General features: G+C 29.2%; 2 protein-coding genes across 2 annotated transcripts; both read right to left on the bottom strand.

Annotated features, from left to right (window-relative positions):
• Nucleotides 1-152: 152 nt before the first annotated feature.
• On the bottom strand, nt 153-2,425 carry LOC107020770 (zinc finger protein CONSTANS-LIKE 16-like). The gene is made up of 2 exons (XM_015221261.2): nt 1,143-2,425; nt 153-547 (listed from the first exon to the last, which is right to left on the bottom strand). Exons 1-2 carry the CDS (start codon nt 2,220-2,222, stop codon nt 320-322), a joined length of 1,308 nt encoding a protein of 435 aa, XP_015076747.1. The 5' UTR covers nt 2,223-2,425; the 3' UTR covers nt 153-319.
• A 5,969-nt stretch (nt 2,426-8,394) lies between these two features.
• Nucleotides 8,395-9,099, bottom strand: LOC107018729. The gene has a single exon (XM_015219289.2). The coding sequence runs from the start codon at nt 9,038-9,040 to the stop codon at nt 8,549-8,551; it is 492 nt and encodes a 163-aa protein (XP_015074775.1). The 5' UTR covers nt 9,041-9,099; the 3' UTR covers nt 8,395-8,548.
• Between the last annotated feature and the right edge of the window lie 9,259 nt (nt 9,100-18,358).

The raw sequence follows: 18,358 nt of genomic DNA, 5'->3' as shown, positions 1-18,358 counted from the left end.
TATATATATATATATATAAAAGGAACGAAAATTTTAAGAGAAAAATTAAGAAGTAATTAAACAACTTTAATTTCTAGATTTTCTTTTGTCTTCTGTTTTTTCAAAAAAATAATAAGAAGAACACTTTGGAGAACCATGATACATCCAAAAAGTCCTAATTCAAAATGACAAAACTTTTATAGCATGGCTAATTTATTATGGACTATATACAAGAAAGCTCTCCAAATTTACAAGTAGTACTATTTTTTACAGCTAGTAAAAAAAGTATTACAAAAAACTTGGTGTTAAAAAAATGTAAATTAAATTAAACTAACATTAATTATTTAACCAAAGGGTAATTAGGAGTGCTTGTTGTTACAAAATTGGCCCTTTTAATAAATCTTCCTTTCATTCTTGGCCTCTTTTCGGCATTCAATTTCCTAACTTCGTATCTTATTTTCTTTGAAAATAATCTTGTTCGTCTTTTTTCTCTGTACCTTGTTACTCTCGCTTCTCTTCCTCTATCCACTATTGTTACATTTTCGTTCATTATTCCCATGTAATTTCCCTGCAAAAATAGAAAAATAAATTTACATAATCAGATCGACTGAAAAAATAACTATCCATCGTGAAACTAATCATCCAAACATTATATAAATAATTGAAGTTACACTTATAAGTCAACTTTTTTCTTTTAGAAAATGAAATGTTCATTAACATGGTCCTAAAATTGCATGATTATTTACCCTTCATCAAAGTTTGAAATGATAGCATGCAAATCATTTTGTTATTCATTTTATTAGTACTTTGTTTTAAAATATTAAAATGTCGGTGTCCAAATGAAATAACTAGAACATCTAAGATATTTTGCTCAAATATCTAATGTCATATGATATAATATATAGTATAATAAAATACAATATTTTCATAAAGACCTAAGTATAAATTGCATTGAATGTTACTAGCATATTCCTAAAATTGAACTCATTTTCTACGAATCAAGAAACACGTGGCATGAACTTTCACTTTCAAAATTTAGAGAAATAAGACCATAATATAAATTGCATTATAACTATCAAAAAGTGTACTTTTAAATATATTCTAATCAAATCAATTAATTGCAAAAGTTATAATATAAGATAAAATAAATTAATAAAACTTACCATGCAATCTGGCCATGATTCATTTGAATCCAATTCTGGCCTTTCACCATTAGTCCAAGGACACCTTTGGTCAGCCCATGCTTTTAATACACCTTCATAGTCAAGATTTAATAAAATCTTCTTTTCATTTTCATCCTTCATCACTACTTCATCGTCTCCGATAATATTTATCGATGAATCGTAATCAAATTTGAACTCAAAGGTGTCTTCGTTAATATCAATATCATGAGTCTGATTATATTGATGATCGTGAGTAGTAGGAGAAGTTGTTTTTGTAACGACTTCCATTTCTCCCTCATCTTCAATTTTGACTTTTTCATGACTAATCATTGAATTTTCCTCCTTGTTACAAACCCCTAATAGACCTAATCCTTCCATATCAAATGACTCATCATCAAGTCCTTTACCTAGTAAACTCTCAACATCGGCTGCGAATTCCGCTAGCTCCATCTCCGAGGGTAACATCTCGTGAAATCTATTCAGATCGACGTTACAGATATCATCCTGCAATGTCATCTCCTTAGATTCGAGTTTAAATTCTGAATCTGCATCTGCTGGTGCTGTCGATGAGCTGTAAAGGTGGCCCACGAAGGGATCGAGTATGGGCACTCGATATAAAAGTTGCTCCTCTTCATTCTCATCAAGTGAATTTTCATCGCTTAATATCTCAGGGACGAGATGAATAGGATTCTTTCGAATGACATCTCCATCCCCCGCGGATTTACTAGCCTTCCTCCCATGCCTAGGAGTCCGTGCCTTCCTAGTAAATCCGCGATGCCACGATGGGACTGACACTGACACTGACACTGATGAAATTGATACCGGACTTTCCAAATCGGGAAAGTAATCGTCTGATGATGATGATGGTGATGATGGTTGTTTTAGTGATGATGTTTTAAGACGAACCCTTTCGTGCCTACGCGCCAAAGGGTTCGCCGAATGAACGGAAGCGTCACAATTTTGACATAAAAATGCATCATCGGCCGGACAATACCAACGTGCCCTTTTTTTAATACAATTGTCACATGCTCTTGTTGTTTTTCCACCCATTGCACTTGCCAATTTTCTTTCGGAAACCATAGATAAATTCTGAATCCGTCTCTGATACGTATATCAATGAATGAACTTTTTATACTTTTGAAGAGTAGGTGGAAGAGGAAAACTAAGGGGAGATATGTTGAGTTAGATCTTTATGTATAATTGTTAAAAAAAAAAGCTCTAGAGGAACTCAAAAAGACAGTGCTAAAAGTGCAATTATTTGAGGAACCCACAAAATGCACTTTTACAGCAAATTATAAAGTTCTTATTTTATAAAAATGAAATTGTGGGGACAAAATATTTAATTTAATTTTTGGGATTTTCTACAAGGAATGGGAGACTATATTTGTGGGCCTACAATAAGGCCTTATCTGTACTTTAATTGGCTAAAATTATAAACATCATCTTTGATACTTGTTTTTGATTGGACAAAGTTGTAGTCAAATGGATTTCAAAGGGTCCCACTTCTATTGAGGATGAGAATTAATAGAAAATTTGATCCAATTTCTCTATCCTAATGTCCATGTCTATTCCCTCTAAGAGTTTGAAGGAGACACTTTTGTTAAATTGTCTTGCATTAATTTTTATTTTATTTTTTGCTTTTTCAAAATATCTAGTATTTAACATTTAAAAAAAAAGTAATGTAAAGAGGTGTTCATTTAACTAATTAAACTAAAAATAGCATGAATATATATATATATATATATATATATATATATATATATATGATCGCGTATAATTAATATATTTTCTTTGGCATAACTTATATATGATTCGTTCAAATTTCGAGAATCAAACTGTTTTATTTTGACTATGAATTCGGGCATGGAGTCTTCAAGTTTTTTTTAAATAAAATAAGTAAAAGTAGTATAAATTACAATCATTCATAATTCTAGATATTTTTTGAAAATATGAAGGAAAAAATATAATTAAAGAAGACTTATTTAATTTTCGAAATTTGAATGGTGACACATAAAATGGGACTGAAGGAATATAAGTTATGTATATATGAAGAAAACTAACAATATATCTGTCTGACTATTTGTTAAAGACCGCTCGACTAATGTGAATTTACGACGTGTAAGACTTATTTGAAGGAAAAATATTCTTTTTAGAAAAAAATTATTTATTTTTATGGAACGAATCCAGAGACTTTTGAGCTTTAATTAAGAATGGAGAGATCATATATATATTAACCACATTATTTTGGTGGTTGTATGCTTTGAGTTATATGCTCTCTAAGATGATGACATTTGAAGTACAAAGCGTTGAAATTTTAAGAGAAATGTATATTTTGAGAAGAAGGTAGTTAGATATTTATAATATTTTTCGTATAGTAATTTTTAAATTTAGATATAACAGTTCATACTTTAGAAATTATACAAAAAATACTAATTGTGAAGTCTATTGTTTTTCATAATTGTATTCTGGAATTTACAAATTGAAACTTCATTTTGTTTCACGTTATATTTGTGACACTATTGAATTTTGAAAAGCCAAACATTTTTTTACTAATACTTTTTCTCCATTTGTTTTAAAATACCTTTATATATAGTTTCATATTGGTAAAAATTATTTCAAAAATACTAAGAAATCAATGATAACTGAAAAGTTTGGATCTCGTACTCTAAATCCTATATCATTTTTTTTTGGCGTGAAAAAGGGTTGTTGTTTTATTTTTCATGTTGTGTACTAGTTTTTCTGAAAAAAATGTTTTGACAATTTGAATAATATGCAATAAAAATATGTATCTATGATGTAATATTCGAAAGATTATTAGCTAGTGTGTATTATCTTACAAAAATAGTGAATCAACTAGTTGAGATACGAATATTTATCTGAATTTTTTTTTTTTATCAGAATAGGCGAGAATTTGATTAGAATGATAAAATAACATATTTCATACTATATTGATTTATCTTTTTTAAAATTTTTTATCTTTTTAATTTTAATAGCTTTTGATTAAAAAATTAAATAAAGATCAATTTATTTTTTATATTAAAAAAAATAATAGACTTTTCCAAGTTTTTGGTCATTTAGCATTTTTAAATTTTTTTAGAATTTGGTCTATTTTGTGAGTTTTGAAAAAGCATAAATTTTCAAGAAACAAGAATCATTATACATATTTAAAGTTGAAAAACTCTTTATTGCGGTCCCTTCTACTTTTTTGCTCCCCTCTGCCCCTAAATATTTGGTCTATAAAAAAGGGAAAGTGATAATACAATTATTGTTTTTTTAAAAATAATTAATAACTGCCTTTTGAAGTTTTGATGATGTTGCTAGTTTCAACAGTTACATAAAAAGTGGTTTATAATCATTGGTAATTGACTAATGATTTATTTCGTAGCATAAGAAAATAAACTTATAGTACAATGTGTCAAATTTTAACTAAACAAATATAATATATTTCAAAAAACAATTATAATTCATATAAATTGCATACATAATTCAATATATTTAATACATATTACAGATTTAACATAATAAATAAAAAGTATAGCTAAAATCTGTAATTATTTATTAAAATGGATCAATTTACATAATTTTTCATATTTATTATATATTCTTGTTCGAAGTAATATTGTTGAGTCCCACATTGTCCGGATAGGGAGAATTTAAACTCCTTAGAGAAAAGCCTTGATATATTTCTCAACTTATTATTTAAAGTTGGGTATATCTTTCGTTATACAAATAATGCATATATACTTTTATTGGTATATAAATGGCTCACAAATATCCTTTTTTTTTTAAAAAGTGAAAAAATTACTTTTAATTTAATTTTTGAACTATTTTTTTGAAAAAAATATAATCCAGATGGGGTATATTTTATCTTTCTTACACGTAATTATTTATCTTTTGACAATTTTGTTTCAACAACTAATTTGAATTTATTATTTTGATAGTCAAATTTGTTTATGTTTCACTAATTTCTTGTAAATTTTATCATAGATAACTCAATTTTGTATTTTTTAACAAAAACTAAATTACAATATAGTAGTAAAAAATATTTTTAATTTATTTTCCTTTCAACTAAAGAATGAAAGAAAAAAAATTTAGAAACTCAAATAATAACAGTAAAAAAGAAGTCAAAAATAATTTATATATGAAAAAAAATTGAAATATATATCTTGAACTTTGTTAGAAAGATCATATATACCCCCACATAAATTTTTTAAAAATTTAAAGTAAAACAAATAAATTTAAAATTATCTTTTACACTTCAATTAGATAAAGAGTATATGTGAGCTTCATTTGTAAATGTAGGGATATGTGTACGTCATAAGGATATATATGAGTCACTTTATTACGACGAATATATCAACTCTAATTGACAAAATTGAGGAATATATAAGATCCTTTTCCCAACTCTTTATATATATGATTTGATTAGTTTTTTCTTCATAACTTAGCAAAATTTACTCTGTTTGTATTTATGATTTGGATAGTCTCTCTCTTTAAAAGTTCGCTTTTAAAATTGATTTAGTTAAAAAGAAATCATTAATTTATTTATAATAAATACAAAAATCATTATTTATTTATAATAAATACAAAAATTAGAAGATGAAATAATGTTGAGGTAAAATAAAATAAACTCAAGGCTAAAGACTTTAGGCATATCAATATTATCTTGGCTCAAATATAATATAATTAATTATAATTCAATTTCTCTATATATATATATTATTTTTTTCGAAGTTAACCAACGCGGATACGTCGATGGTTTCGTCTTCTACCCATAAGTCACACCAGAAAACACTTTTTGGTGAAGAAAATAATTTCCGTCGTGTCAGGCGTACATTTATCTGTTGTGTCCTCTTCAATTTATTATGGAATTAAAAAATAAAATAATATTTGAAAAAGAAAAAAAAAAACGAAGATAAAGGTGGATATAGTTATAATTCTTACTGGTCGAAGAAAATAAAATTCACGCACGTAAATGATGATGTGATGATTGCGATTTTCTTGCTCAATTAGATATTTCAATTTAAAGTTTGAAAATTTAATTTTTTTTTATTAAGAACGTTATTTTTTAAAAATGAGCTCTAGCATATGGAAATGCAGATCTAATTGAATCTCAATTATTTAACGCCTAATCTAAAAAAACATAAAAATAAATCGATCATAGACAAGCATGTCAAAGTGTCACGGTTATGATATTGACAACTTTATTGTTCTTAACTTTGTAGTATTCTCACATGCACTTTTTTCTATAATGTTTGTGCTCTCTAATTGTTTATTAAAGTGAGGGAAGAAAAGGAACGTGGCAATGTGTCATGTATATGATCAAAGTAAAAACAAAGGGAATTTCGAAAATAGCTAATATTAGAAATATAATTCGGTAAAATATTTATATTTTACTCGATGAAGATTCATAGTTATATATTAGAAAGGGAGAGAGACGAGTAAAATTAGGAAAGGCATGAGAAAAGTGAGCAAGGGAGATGACAAAGAGAGGCAGGGGAAGTGACATACATTTGGTGTCTGTATTAAATTTTGTAGGCATAATATATAATATGACCCTTACCTTGATTTCAACAAACAATTATACCATCTAATTTTGAGTGTGCATAACTATATATTAACTTTGTATAAAATTGAACTAGTATATACACATATCCTGCATGACATAATGCATGTCGGACGTTGTATAGGAAACAAAATTGCCATATAGAATGTCATGTAGGACGGATGTATTTATTTATTTAATTTTATACAAATTTAAGTGTTTATTTATACAAATCTAAAATGAAAGATCATAATAATCTACTGACACAAAGTTATATCGTACATTATATTTTATATATTATGTCAATTTTTAAGTCATCCATATCATTTGCATGACCCTTGTTGAGAATGATATTTCCTATAGTTTTACCATGTTCAAAGACTTAAATTCAAAACCTATGATCTTTCACTCTGTGTTCTATTTATCATGAATATGAATAGAAAATGCACCTAAAATATTATCAATTCAAAAGGAGTATATACATATATACCCTATGTGTAGTAATCAAAAGTAGACACAATATAATGTAGTAACTATTCTTTTTATTTCACCAATAAATTTTACTACTTTATTAAAGAATGACAAAAATCTCACATCGGTGGTTAATGAGATGTGTGGACTTCTTATAAGGTTTGCGCAATTCTCCTTTCTTTGAGTTAGCTTTTGGGGTGTGAGTTAGGTATTAGACCTATTTTCACATGATATCAAAGCAGGGCCTGTCTCACTCGATGTTGGGACCCCCAAATCAAAATTGTCTACACACCAGATGCTAAGCACTGGGCGTGAGGTGTGGTGTTAAAGAATGACAAAAAGTCCCACATCGGTGGTTAATGAGATGGGTGGACTTCTTATAAGGCTTGTGCAATCCTCCTCCCTATAAGCTAGCTTTTGAAGCGTGAGTTAGACCTAAGACCTAATTTCACATGGTATCATAACAGGGTCTGTTTCACCCGATATTGAGACCCCCAAAATCAAAATTATCCACACACCATATGCTAAGCACTGGGCGTGAGGTAGAGTGTTAAAGAATGACAAAAAGTCTCACATCGATGGTTAATGAGATGAGTGAACTCCTTATAAGGCTTGGACAATCCTTCCCCCTTTGAGCTAGCTTTTGGGGCGTGAGTTAGGCCTAAGACCTAAAAGTTTTTAACATTAAATTCTAATTTTATGTTTTTTTCTTCATTATTTTTAAAAAACAAAAATGATATCGATTAAGTAGGAGTTTTAAGACACAATATGTTTTATTTTTATGTTATATGTAAATGTATAAAGTGTACAATGATGCATATAGTAAGAGATGTGAATCGAGAAGTAATTTTCATGATTTTTCTTAATAATATTGGGTGTTTTTAATATTAATATTGCAAGTTATTTATTTTAGAAAATTGAGTTGCAATCGAAAATTAATTATCCTATTTTTTCAACAAAAAAATAGGTTTTACTATTAGTTGTCACTAAAAATCACTCATAACTAATAGTGGCAATATTTTAAAAATTTGTGGCAACTTTATCACCATTAAAAATCAAGTTCTTTTGAAGTGAATCTTAGTTGACAATACTTCGATGGAGGAATTAGTACCATGTGACATGCTATATCATTAAAAAATTAGAGTGTTAACTCTTGAGGTTTTTTTAATCTCCTAGAATAAAACGAAATATTTTTGATTCAAAATATAATAAAGAGTATAAATAATCTATTTCACATAGTTTAGAAATAATTTTAATTCTTTTTCAAAAAAAAATAATACAAATTACAATCTAACAAAGTAAAATTATGCGGGCCGGGTTGAAGTTTGTACGGATTCAGTTCAAACTAAACCCGCACCATGACCCTTCTGAACCCGCCTCATTGTCATTCCTAATCATCTTCAGCTTCTTCAACCTTCTGCCCGAATCCTCGAGGTCCACCTCTAGCTCTCGCTACAATTTTTCCCTTCCGGCCGCTCTTCTTCTTCTTCGCCGCTTCTTCTTTCTCGAATTTCTCCTTCTCTCTCTTCTGCAAAAAATCCGTAACAGCAATGTAGATTACTCCGACTGTTAGAATGGATAACCCGACGAAAGCAATCACCAAAAGCGATTGAATGACGGTGGAAACTCCGTCGTCACCGGTGGATGAAACAATTTGATCGGCAGTTTCAGCTACATTCACTTCTGATAACTCTGAAATAGCAGAAATTCTTCGATTTGGGATGATTTTGGATGAAATTGGTAGATTTGAGCGTTGAATTTTGTGAATATGGAGGTTTCTAGTGGATGAAATTTGTGAAATTGATTGATTTTGTGGAGGGAAAAGAGGTGATTTAGGGTTAATTACAAGGAAGGAGAGAGAAATGGATGTAGAAGCAGCCATTGTCTCTCATCCAATTTGCAAAGCTAGAGGAAATGTCATCTTAATTTTTGTACCCTTAATTTCCTTCACACAATCCATGACCTTATCTTCTCTTCCTTGGGCCCCACCGCCTAGTAAATTTACGAGAATCAAAATCTTACTAACAAGGTGAAATTTTAGATAAACAATCGATTGTGATACTTACCTTTTTAGGAAACATGTCTATTGTATAACGACTACATATTAGTGTAGTTTGATAAATTGAGTTGAAAAAGGTATTGTCAATGTAATTTTATTTCTATTTTACGAAGATAGAAATTGTTCTTGATGGATTATCGACTTAAGCTAAGCTTATAAAAATCAGTATGAAAAGACAATATACTAGTGAAGAAGACAAGTAATAAATAATTGAGAGAAAAACAATATTTTAACAACTAATACATTATATTAAAGATGATTTTTAGTGACAATAGATATTCGTTATAAATATCTCTAGCCTATAGCGATAATGAATCAATGACAATTTACTAACGTCGATAAAATATTTATCTTTATTTTGTTAATGTGTATATTTCTTGCCGCTAAAAATTGTTTTTACTATATTGACAATATAATAACCGAGACAATGAAACAACAGGTAATAATAAAATGAAAAAATATGATAGTATAGGAGAGTAATCTGATAAAGATAATTTTTTTCGAAAGAATTTCTTACTATTACAATAAAAAAAATCTTTCTACAATTTTGATTATTGATTAAGTGATCGTACGTCCCAAAAATCAATATTACAGAAAGTCACAATTCAAAAAATAAAATTTGAATCAATAAAGATAATCAATTTGAAATGAACAAACAATATAAATGCAGGATAAAAGTGAAACAACGTATACTTTAGGTTACCATAAGGGAATAAAAGATGATGGTGAATAGACCGTTACGTCCTCTTCTATATTTGTCTATGTATGCCATCAATTTGATATATGACATTATAAGATAATTATGCTTGGAAAAAAAATCGATCGATCATTACATAAGAAAATGACTTTCGTAAAAGAAATATTTCAAAAAAATTACTTTTATCACATTAAACTATATATATATGTTGTGTTTTTTTTTAATTTAATATGAATTAAATCATAAAATAATATAGGGAAAAACAAACATAAAACCGATTAGTCATATAAGAAATTGACTTTTCATGGAAAGTAACTTCAATCACATCAAATACATTATCCGTTGTGTCTTCTTCCATTAAATAATATGAGCTTAAATGATAAAATCAAACAACCTTGGGAAAAAATAAATACTAATGATTTTCAATGTGTCAAACACAGAGTTGGGTATCAAAATAAGCCATAAAAATATAAAAGTAACCAAAATAAGCCACTATTTTAGTAAGTAACTAAAATAAGCTTAGTGGAAGAAAAAGTTTCACTATATCCAATAATCTAAACGTTTTCCGTTAGTTTCATAACGTTTATTTTTAATATATAACGGAACTTTTTCTTACACTTTATAAAGTAGAGTTTTTTCTTCCACTTTATAAGGTGGAACTTTTTATTCCATTTTATAAAGTGGAACTTTTTATTACACTTTATAAGAAGAATATTTTTCACGTCTTGAAGAAGCTTTTTCAGTGTTGTCATATAAATTATATTGATTTGATATGTCATTAAAACGAAGAAAAATATTTCATTATGTATTTTTATTATTTTATTCTGAAAAATCTATTTAAGGACGTTTATACATAGTTGATACAACCTACAACATAAAGTCTTCTATATTTGTTCATTTCAATCTAAAAAAAATATCTTCTACACCTAACGTTAAAGTTTCAGTTTATTGAGATGACGAAATTATACATGACAGAAATACCATTTATTATAATTGTCCTCCCAAACACAATGCTAAATATCCAATAAATGTTTGATATCATAAATTTATTTCATCAATTTATTAAAAAATGGGTAAAAACAGTACGATTATAATTTGATTATAGCCGGAAAATACCCTACTTCATTTTTATCACAAGGACAAGTAATTTTGGAGAGTGAATTATCTATAATGACGAATCGTTGACCGACTTTTTAAGGATTCCAAATGATTGTATAGATCAAATCAAGTCAACAATACTTGGAATCTATGTTAGGAAGGAGCCTAAGATTAGTCAACAACGTTCTCCTTTATCAGTCGATGTTCATCCCTAATTAGAAAATTGTAATAGCATTGATAGATTTCCGATAACTTAATCTACTGATTTTCCTAAAATGACTCATTATCAAAATACTCTTACCGGCCGATATGATTTTGATGTAAACAAAACTATCAATGATAGTGATACCTAATGCTCAATTATTATATTTCAATTATTGTTTGTTGATTTTGTCAATTGTTTATTAATTTATATTATTTATTATTCTTATTATTATATATTTTATAGCGGTTTACCTCAGCAAGATAGGGATATTGCTCCAAGTTATGGACTAAATAATTATTTTGGTCAGTCCTCACACTTTGAAATGACGGTAAATGTTGGGACATCCTCAAATTTTCATGTCTCGCCTACTTTTGATGCAGATGATTATCGCTATGTCTAACACTTATTTTTTTATTTGAGTAAGTTAATTGCATGAGCCAAATATTTATATATATTTTTACATATATAGGAAAAATACTACACAAGATGAGCCCATTGATCCTGTGATATCGATGACCATGACCTTCCTAATTACGGCTCACCTTCAGCTAGTGATAGTGATGATTTGCCTAATGCTGAGCAATCAGGAGATAATGTTTCATTTGAGGCATCATCTAGTGATGATGATTTTTTGACTCTCAATCGATCGCCAAGACCAATGTCCATGAGTCCGTTTCGTAATCATGAAATTCATATCTTGATCATCTCTCGAATGGTCCAGATATCTTTGGTGATACACGTGATGAATATATATCACAACGTACGTGGCATGAACCAGAAGATTTCATGAATGATGCTATTTATATTGAAAAAGACATGTTATTNAAAAATATAAAAGTAACCAAAATAAGCCACTATTTTAGTAAGTAACTAAAATAAGCTTAGTGGAAGAAAAAGTTTCACTATATCCAATAATCTAAACGTTTTCCGTTAGTTTCATAACGTTTATTTTTAATATATAACGGAACTTTTTCTTACACTTTATAAAGTAGAGTTTTTTCTTCCACTTTATAAGGTGGAACTTTTTATTCCATTTTATAAAGTGGAACTTTTTATTACACTTTATAAGAAGAATATTTTTCACGTCTTGAAGAAGCTTTTTCAGTGTTGTCATATAAATTATATTGATTTGATATGTCATTAAAACGAAGAAAAATATTTCATTATGTATTTTTATTATTTTATTCTGAAAAATCTATTTAAGGACGTTTATACATAGTTGATACAACCTACAACATAAAGTCTTCTATATTTGTTCATTTCAATCTAAAAAAAATATCTTCTACACCTAACGTTAAAGTTTCAGTTTATTGAGATGACGAAATTATACATGACAGAAATACCATTTATTATAATTGTCCTCCCAAACACAATGCTAAATATCCAATAAATGTTTGATATCATAAATTTATTTCATCAATTTATTAAAAAATGGGTAAAAACAGTACGATTATAATTTGATTATAGCCGGAAAATACCCTACTTCATTTTTATCACAAGGACAAGTAATTTTGGAGAGTGAATTATCTATAATGACGAATCGTTGACCGACTTTTTAAGGATTCCAAATGATTGTATAGATCAAATCAAGTCAACAATACTTGGAATCTATGTTAGGAAGGAGCCTAAGATTAGTCAACAACGTTCTCCTTTATCAGTCGATGTTCATCCCTAATTAGAAAATTGTAATAGCATTGATAGATTTCCGATAACTTAATCTACTGATTTTCCTAAAATGACTCATTATCAAAATACTCTTACCGGCCGATATGATTTTGATGTAAACAAAACTATCAATGATAGTGATACCTAATGCTCAATTATTATATTTCAATTATTGTTTGTTGATTTTGTCAATTGTTTATTAATTTATATTATTTATTATTCTTATTATTATATATTTTATAGCGGTTTACCTCAGCAAGATAGGGATATTGCTCCAAGTTATGGACTAAATAATTATTTTGGTCAGTCCTCACACTTTGAAATGACGGTAAATGTTGGGACATCCTCAAATTTTCATGTCTCGCCTACTTTTGATGCAGATGATTATCGCTATGTCTAACACTTATTTTTTTATTTGAGTAAGTTAATTGCATGAGCCAAATATTTATATATATTTTTACATATATAGGAAAAATACTACACAAGATGAGCCCATTGATCCTGTGATATCGATGACCATGACCTTCCTAATTACGGCTCACCTTCAGCTAGTGATAGTGATGATTTGCCTAATGCTGAGCAATCAGGAGATAATGTTTCATTTGAGGCATCATCTAGTGATGATGATTTTTTGACTCCCAATCGATCGCCAAGACCAATGTCCATGAGTCCGTTTCGTAATCATGAAATTCATATCTTGATCATCTCTCGAATGGTCCAGATATCTTTGGTGATACACGTGATGAATATATATCACAACGTACGTGGCATGAACCAGAAGATTTCATGAATGATGCTATTTATATTGAAAAAGACATGTTATTCAATTCAAAGAAGCAGTTGCAAAGAGCAGTTAAACTTCTACATTTGAACATAGCAAGGGAGTGCTTTGTTATTAAATCAACAAAGAAATCATGGCGACTTGTTTGCAGGCGTGTAGAACAAGGATGTCGATTTAGGTTGACTTCTTTATTGATAAACATACTAACATGGGGAAAGTTGGAAGACACATTAAAGAACATACATATGATATGGGTACGTGCCGCGAAGGGCATTTCAACTTGGATGTTGAGATGATTGCTAACATCCTCCGTGTTGGTATCGAAAGAACGCCAAGGTACAATTTTATCCCTAAATAATTTTTATTTAATAAGGAAATATTCATTTTTTATTTGATAATTAATATTATTATTAATTTCAGGTTTCCCATCAAAGACTGTCAAACAGTTGTTCTTAAAGCATATGACATTTCAGTAAGTAAAAGAAAAGCCTATCTTGATCGCAAGCAGGCTTTTGAAAAAAGTCTATGGTACTTGTGAGTGTTCTTTTGCCGAGTTGCCGAGGTTCATGGAAGCTTTGAAACACTTCAATCCTGGAACAGTAGTCAATTGCATGTTGATAGTCAAGACACCTATTGGTGCAGAATTAGTCAAACAATAAGATCCACCATGTGGGAAAATTATGGAAGATTTGTTGATATTTTTTCGAAAAAAATAATAATCAGAAAATGTTTCAACTTAAAGCTAGACAAAAAGATGAATTTTTGTGTACTTTATGACATATATACTTTTATTTTGTTTTATATTTTACGATATTCTGCCTCTTAATTTAGTTTATTTTATTTTCATATGATTTTGAAGTAGTGTTACTATTGGAACTTTTATAGGACGTGTAAACCTAAAGTTTTCTATCAATGAATTTAGATGTATTCCTAACCAAAACTAAATTAAGTCTAAGGTTGAAAGTAAATCAAACCAAAATCACATTCTAAAAAAGATAAAATTTCCCTACAACTACAAGGCTGCAATCTTACCTATTTTTGTACCTAAAGAAACGAATATGAGTTGTATGTTGTCGGGTTGTGCTACTCCAAAATTTTGATTTGTTTAGTGTGGGCCCGCTTCAAACTGTCGGATTGGTACCATCTTCAAAGTGAATTTTTTTTTGGAAGCCATGAAAAGGAAAAGGAGAGAAGGTGAAGGTGAAGATGAAAAGGTAAGTTTTTATAAAGTGGAAGATTTTCTTCCACTTTATAAAGTGGAAGAAAAAGTTTCGTTATATATTAAAAATAAACGTTATGACAGTAACGGAAAACGTTTAGAAAATTGGATATAGTGGAACTTTTTCTTCCACTAAGCTTATTTTAGTTACTTACTAAAATAGTGGCTTATTTTAGTTACTTTTATATTTTTGTGGCTTATTTTGGTTCCCAACTCTCAAACACACATTTTATCTATTGTTTTTTATTTTATTTGATGTTGAGTTCTATATCAATAGGAAAAATTAGAATTTATATTTTTATATGATTCTGGAACTAATCTTTACTCACAAATTAACTTTTAAGGTTGAATTACGTCTAAAATTTATATCATTAACAAATTAAAAACGAAATTAATAAATAATATAGTGGTTTGGAGGAAAAAAAATGAACATGGAAGTGGATAAGTTTGATGTGTAAATATGTCCCTCTCTATATATAAAGTTGTAAATCAATTATAGATAAGCATGTCAAGTATCACAACTTGACTTTTTTTAAAAAAAATTGTTATTGCTATGCTATAGAATTCTCACATGCACCATTTTGATTCGACTGTTAAGATGTTATTTGTTTTGAATTTGGCCTTTACAAGGTATTTAACTTTCTTCTTTTATTCTGATATGAAATTTTCTAAAATATAATGAGCATTAAAAGCTTGCTCCCTGTAAAAAAATAAAATTCTATCGATTTACGTGTGTTATCGTTTATGAATTTTTGAAGATTTCAAAATATTTTTTTATCGAAATTTTTCATAGGAAATTGTTAAGACATATTAGCAATGGAGTCAATACGTCCAGACGAGCAAACACGCCCATTTTCAAGTTCAAACGAATACAAAGCAGGTAAATATAGATTTATAATTTTCCTATGCTATAAAATGTCACATACATACCATGTTTACTTTAATTAATTGTTTGTCAAAGTGAAAAATGGATAAGGCAAACACATGCAATGCCTACGATAGAAGTCAAAAATAGAAAGTTGGAACAAATTAATTGGATTACAATTGTTCTCATGAATAGATTATAATGGGATAAGATTAAAGACTCATTTAATGAATAGATCATAATGGGATAAGTTTCTCATAATAGTAACAATATTGTCATAAATACTCTTAGTTGTTATCACTGTTCTTTACTTCAGAATGTTATATACATGGCGTAGTTATAGTCATTAGGATTTTCAATTAGAAATCTGTCGTCAGGAAATTATATTATATATACGAGTAAAATAATTTACAAAGTGATTAAATAACATATTCTAGACACTCTTAATATAACGAAGGTGTTATAGTATAGTAGTTGAAGGTGCCTTGAAAGAGTCAAGCATTTAAGTGTTTGTGAATTCAAATCTCGCGAGCAGTAGCTTTAAGCCTTTTGATCCTAAACTTTTTCATGTATATTTAAAATTTCTAGTACTCTCATTCAATTTTTTTCATGTATATAACGTATTGTTTTTCAATTTTTCCATGTATACAATATAGTTTAATTTTAAAATTTCTAATACACTCATTTATCCAAAGAAAAAAAGTATTCGTGTATAATTTTTGGACATCGTTTATGAAATTTTTGGTTACGCCACTTGTAATATATAATGCTTGTCACACACTGTGTCATGGTTTCTTTCTTTTCACATTTTATTTTTCTATAATTATTTTGAATTACTTTTCTTGAGCCGAGAATCTATCCGCATATACTCCACTCTCGACCTACCAAGTAAGACTACATTTTGTTTGTTGTTATTGTTGTCATACTTTTTTTGAATGAAAAAGAATATCTTTAATTAGAACAAAAATATCAGAGAGCATCTATATTAAGATACTTATAGGTACAATATTTTTTATTTTTTCAGAAAAATCTGTGGAATGTAAGAACAAGTACAACTCATACATTAGTATCTTAGAAATATAAAAATTCATAGACCAAGTAGCAATTGATAAGTTAACATCATAGATTTATTTTTTCCCAATTATTGTTTTTATTACAATATTTTATTTTATTTTTAAAAAAATAAAACCCAAGAACTCATGTTACATTAATGGGCCTAGTTACCCATGCTGGAAACGAGTCCAGACAATGTGGGCCAATTTTTGAGAAATTCCTAGAAAATTGTGGTCCCTTTTAGGACCATAATTAGTGTTGTATTTTTTTGTGATACACATGATGGGCTTCGTATATGTTGCTATCTGGATGGCTCAAAAAGTACTTAAAACCCATATTGGAAATTAGATAAGCCCACAATATTTTTGGATCAAAGCCCAAATCATATTCTCGTATATTATAATAATGAAAAAGAAAAGAATACGTAATTAGACATACTTCATTATCATATATGCTATTATTACCTATCTTATCCCCAATAAGAGTTCTCTATGTATCTTACACTTAGATATATACGTAATTAAGATGTATAAAAATAGGGAGATGTTGAAATATGTGCGTCCACAACCAGTCAACGGACCAGGTCCCTTGACACAGCAAGAACAGTGCTAAAGATTAAACAATATGAAGAACACAACACAAGCAGTTTACGTGGAAACCTCCTTGCTCAAAGGAGTTAAACCACGACCTGTTGCACAGGATTTACAACCGTCTTCACTAATCTTCTCAAGCAAAAGTGAAACCCAGTTACAATCAATGTGAGAAAAGTTATTAATCTCACGATCAAGTAATCTACCTATTACTTGAAGAGCCTAAGCGGATACAACACCGCCCACTAAGCTATCACCCCTAGATAACTTAGAATTTGCTAATCGGATGCCACACCGCCCACTAAACCACCTAACTCTAGATGACTTAGAATTTGACTAAGCAACAATACAATGTTGCCCACTAAATCAGTTAACCTTAACTGATTTAGACTTTTACAAACCCAAAACAAATATCTGAATCCTTTATAGATTAGGAACAGATTTACAATGTAAGTACATAGACACAAAGCTCTAAATACAACAAGGATTCTTCTTTACTCTATCAGGTCCTTCTGTTGAGTTGAGCAATGTTCTTCCTTGAAGATGACCTTCTGTTCAAGCTTGTGAATTTTCAGAGAAAATTCAAGTTTAATTTGCCAAGTCTTAAATTTGTGTTTGTAGGAAAGAGATAATATAATTTCCCACAAATTCGTTGAAGTCATCCAATTGGCTGAAGGCCTGTTGTTGGAAAAGCTATGCACCTACCGCATAAGAGATGGCAACTTTTCTGACAGTTGTCTTTCGTCCTTTTCACGTCGCAGTCTTGCGGGGACCAGGTCCCTTGCTTGCGGGGACCAGGTCCCTTGCAAACTTCTTTGTGAGTTCATTGAAAAGGCCAGCCTCTTCCATTCTGATTGGTTCAGTACGCTGGCGCCTCACCTACCACTGACAGGACAACTTTACAGTTGTACACCATTTTGTATCAGATGGAGAGAACTCTGCCTGTGACCAGGTCCCTGCATTTGTGA

Source organism: Solanum pennellii, chromosome 5, assembly GCF_001406875.1.
Source record: "Solanum pennellii chromosome 5, SPENNV200".
Taxonomy (NCBI): Eukaryota; Viridiplantae; Streptophyta; class Magnoliopsida; order Solanales; family Solanaceae; genus Solanum; species Solanum pennellii.
The sequence above is the reverse complement of the archived record's forward strand: the minus strand, read 5'-3'. Positions and strand labels throughout refer to the sequence as shown.

Bases quoted from the DNA above. Each gene is read 5' to 3' on its own strand.
- LOC107020770 (XM_015221261.2), bottom strand. From the start codon at position 2,222: ATGGTTTCCGAAAGAAAATTGGCAAGTGCAATGGGTGGAAAAACAACA. The intron at 548-1,142 runs GTAAGTTTTATT...CTATTTTTGCAG, and splicing joins AATCATGGCCAGATTGCATG to GGAAATTACATGGGAATAAT.
- LOC107018729 (XM_015219289.2), bottom strand. From the start codon at position 9,040: ATGGCTGCTTCTACATCCATTTCTCTCTCCTTCCTTGTAATTAACCCT.